The sequence below is a fragment of the Uloborus diversus genome, unplaced genomic scaffold (assembly GCF_026930045.1).
Source record: "Uloborus diversus isolate 005 unplaced genomic scaffold, Udiv.v.3.1 scaffold_910, whole genome shotgun sequence".
Lineage (NCBI taxonomy): Eukaryota > Metazoa > Arthropoda > Arachnida > Araneae > Uloboridae > Uloborus > Uloborus diversus.
In genome coordinates, this window is record NW_026559133.1 from 57,871 (window position 1) to 61,445 (window position 3,575).

Consider the following 3,575-nt stretch of genomic DNA (forward strand, 5'->3'; position numbering starts at 1 on the left):
TAAAATCAAAATCCTGACGTTTATCATACAAAGCTATACTGGGAACTTTATTATTCAGTTGAATATTGAGATCAAGGAAATTAACTGACTCATCCTTATTTGTTTGTTTCAGCAGTAGTTCATTTGGGTAAATTTCTTTATGTAAATTGTGGAAATCATTGTTATTAAAAATAATAATGTCATCAATATATCTAAATGCTTCTATACTGTTGTTTATTAAAAAAATAGATTCATAAAAATGCAAAAATAGGTTTGCAAATGCACTAGAAAAAGATGTGCCCATTGGTATTCCATTGATCTGTCTGTAGAAATTGAAACCATTGTATAAGTAATTCTCAAAAATACAAAATTTAACAAGGTTAATCCAAGAGTTTTTCTAAATTTTTGTGTTTTTCATATCTGTTGAAAATTTTATTTGAAACATCGATTATGAGTTTGTGGGGAATGTTAGTGAAAAGATTTTCAAAGTCAAAAGTATTAATACTATGAATATGGTATTTACCACTGTTTATGAAATCCAGAACTTTCTGGTTATTCAGAATTATAAAACTTTTTTCTTCTGCAATTTTGGCCAAGATATTTTTAAGTTTTTCGAAAAAAATGTAACCTGCTTGATTATTGTAGGAGTGCACCCACGAAACATCTCATGGTTTTTCCCTACCCTTGGGGAGTACCCCCTGATGAAGCCCCAGGGTATTTTGGAATTGTTTCATTTTTTCGTTCTTTAAAAATTTTTTTTTTCTTTCTTGTTCAATCCCTATTATTGCTATCAAATTTGTTGTCTACCAGTATCATAGAGCCGCCTATGGCGCCTATTGAACTGAGTAGTGAAGTTCATTTTGGTTGACTTGTCCAGATTATAAATACAGTATATGATAGTGTTTCTCTCTCTCTCTCTCTCTCTCTCTCTCTATATATATATATATATATATATATACAGTGGTGGACAAAATTATAGACTCATTTTTTTTTTCTTTTGTTTCAATTATAACATGACTCAGTATAAATTATTTTCATTGAAGTTAAGATGAATAGTTGAAGAAATAGCTCTAAAATTAGTACATCTTATCACCTAAATTAAAAAATTCATGAAATTAGAAAATTTGCAAATTTAATATTTTATCATTACGTGAAACCTGGACAAAAGTATAAACTCAAAAGTAAAAAATCCAGGATTACGAGAAAGTTTCGTTCGAAAATTTTAATTTAACGCCATAGAATGAATGAATGTTGCCATCAGTGATTGCTAAAAGTTTTGTTTCTGGAAATTAATGAGAAACATATAAATGCACCGCTGGACAAAGTTATAAACTCATTTTTTTTTTCATTTTATCAATCATACGAGGGCGAGTCAAATGAAAGTGAGCCAACCTACCCTGCGCAATAATGGCTCAGTCCATCAACCGCGACGCATGCGCGCAGCACACAGGCAACCCTAATTTACAAAAGTGATACGTAAGTGTGAGGATAATAGTTCTTTAATGTTCCCATAATCCGGGTTGAAATCGGTTCGTGACATAATGGACGCTCCAAGAGATGAACAGCGTGGTGTGGTCAGGTTTTTGACTGCTGAAGGTGTTTCCCAACACGAAATTAGTCGCCGTATGGCTGCCGTGTACGGTAAACATTGCATTTCATTGGCCACTGTGAAGCGTTGGTGCAAACGGTTCAAAGAAGGACGTGAAAGTTGCAAAGACGATCCAAGACCGGGCCAAAGCCACCGTGCAATCACCCCCAACACAATTGCACAGGTTGATGAGCTGATTAGACAAGAACGGAGGATAAGCATCGATGAACTGGCAGAGCATGTGAACATCAGTCACGGTTCGGTTCACACCATAATTCATGACCATCTCGGTTATCGGCTCTTGTGTGCTGAATGGATGCCCAAGATTTTGAACGACCGCCAGAAGACAGAGAGGTTCGGCGCTGCCTTGACTCATCTGATCCGGTATCACAATGAGGGTAACGACTTCTTGACTGCAATTGTGACAGGGGACGAATCATGGTGCCACCACTACGAGCCTGAAACACGCCGGCAGAGCTTACAGTGGAAACATTTGAATTCGCCACCCCCAAAGAAAGCAAAGGCCGTCATCTCCGCAGGTAAGGTGCTGTTGACTTTTTTTTTCGATCGTCAGGGGCCATTACTGATCGAATTTGCTAAACCTAGAGAGACTATCAATAGTGCCCGATATTGCGAAACGCTGGATCGCCTGCGTGTCTCTATCAAGAACAAACGACCCGGAAGATTGACGAATGGGGTCATCTTGCTGCATGACAATGCCCGTCCCCACGTCGCTGATGTGGTTAAGACAAAACTGGCGAAGTTCAAGTGGGAAACGCTGCATCATCCGCCCTACAGCCCCGACCTGTCGCCTTGCGACTTTCACATTTTCGGGCAATTGAAAAAACACCTAAAGGGAACCAGATTCGTGTCGGACGATGCCGTGAAGGAGTCAGTTTCAGAATTTTTGAAGCAGCAACCCAAGGAGTTTTATGAGAATGGAATCACGCGACTCGTTAGTCAATGGGACAAATGTTTAAATGCCCATGGTGATTACTTTTAAATAAAGTACTCCTTTTGTCATATATTCGCATTGGCTCACTTTCATTTGACTCGCCCTCGTAATTTGACTCAGTTAAAAAAAATGTTCCAGTAAAGATAATAATCACTAAAATAATCCTAAATTCAGTATAACTCATAAACTTTATAAAATAAATAATTTCATTAAAAAAATTCTCAACTTTTATATTTTAATAACACATGAAACCTGAACAAAAATATCAATTCAAAACTAAGAAACTCTGAAGTTTGGTAGAATTGTATTCAAATACTTAATCAGTTAATATCCAAAAATTAACCAATGCTGAATTACAAAATTACAAACTTACGATACTGCATAGACACAATTATAAGCTGATAAAATTTTAATTATTTTTGTTTTGAGTTTAATTAATTTACATTTGCAATTACTTTAGTAAAGCAAAAGCAAAGATTTAGGAAAATGTAATTTTGCTATTAACATGGATAAATTGAAAAAAAAATCAATATTTGAAAAGTTTTAAAAATTAACACTGCTTTAAATCTAGCCATCAGTGTAAACTACAAACTCTTATAAACGAGTTGGGCCACCATTTTTCTGAATTACTTCGAATATGCGACTGGGAATAGATTTCACAAGAGTTTCCAACAGCTGCAGTGGCATATGGTTCTATACTGAAAGTATTGCCCTTTTAATTCCTCTGCTGTTTGGTACTGGTGCCCATCATGATAAACTTTGCGAAAAATAGTCTAACAAAGATTTTCAATCGGATTGAGATCTGAACTACGAGCTGGCCATTTGATAACTTTGATATCCCAGAGCTTGAACCATTCTTTTGCACTTTTCGCTGTGTGTACACTCGCGTTATCTTGCTGAAATAACCAGTTACTTCTAGGAATCAGATGAGCAAAAGGTAAGAGAGGATCTTCCAGTATTGATTGGTAATCTTCAGCGTTCTGTCTTCCATTGAGAAAAGCCAATCCTGTTTTACCATGCTGAGAGAAACCAGCCGAAACCATTACAGAGAAT

At 36.2% G+C, this 3,575-nt stretch overlaps 1 protein-coding gene across 1 annotated transcript; it reads left to right on the top strand.

The window, feature by feature from the left end:
- Positions 1-1,520: 1,520 nt before the first annotated feature.
- Positions 1,521-2,106, top strand: LOC129234016 (protein GVQW3-like; the record flags this gene model as incomplete). The annotated part of the gene is made up of 1 exon (XM_054867919.1): positions 1,521-2,106. A coding segment is annotated over exon 1 (586 nt), but the record flags the coding sequence as incomplete, so codon positions are not given.
- Between the last annotated feature and the right edge of the window lie 1,469 nt (positions 2,107-3,575).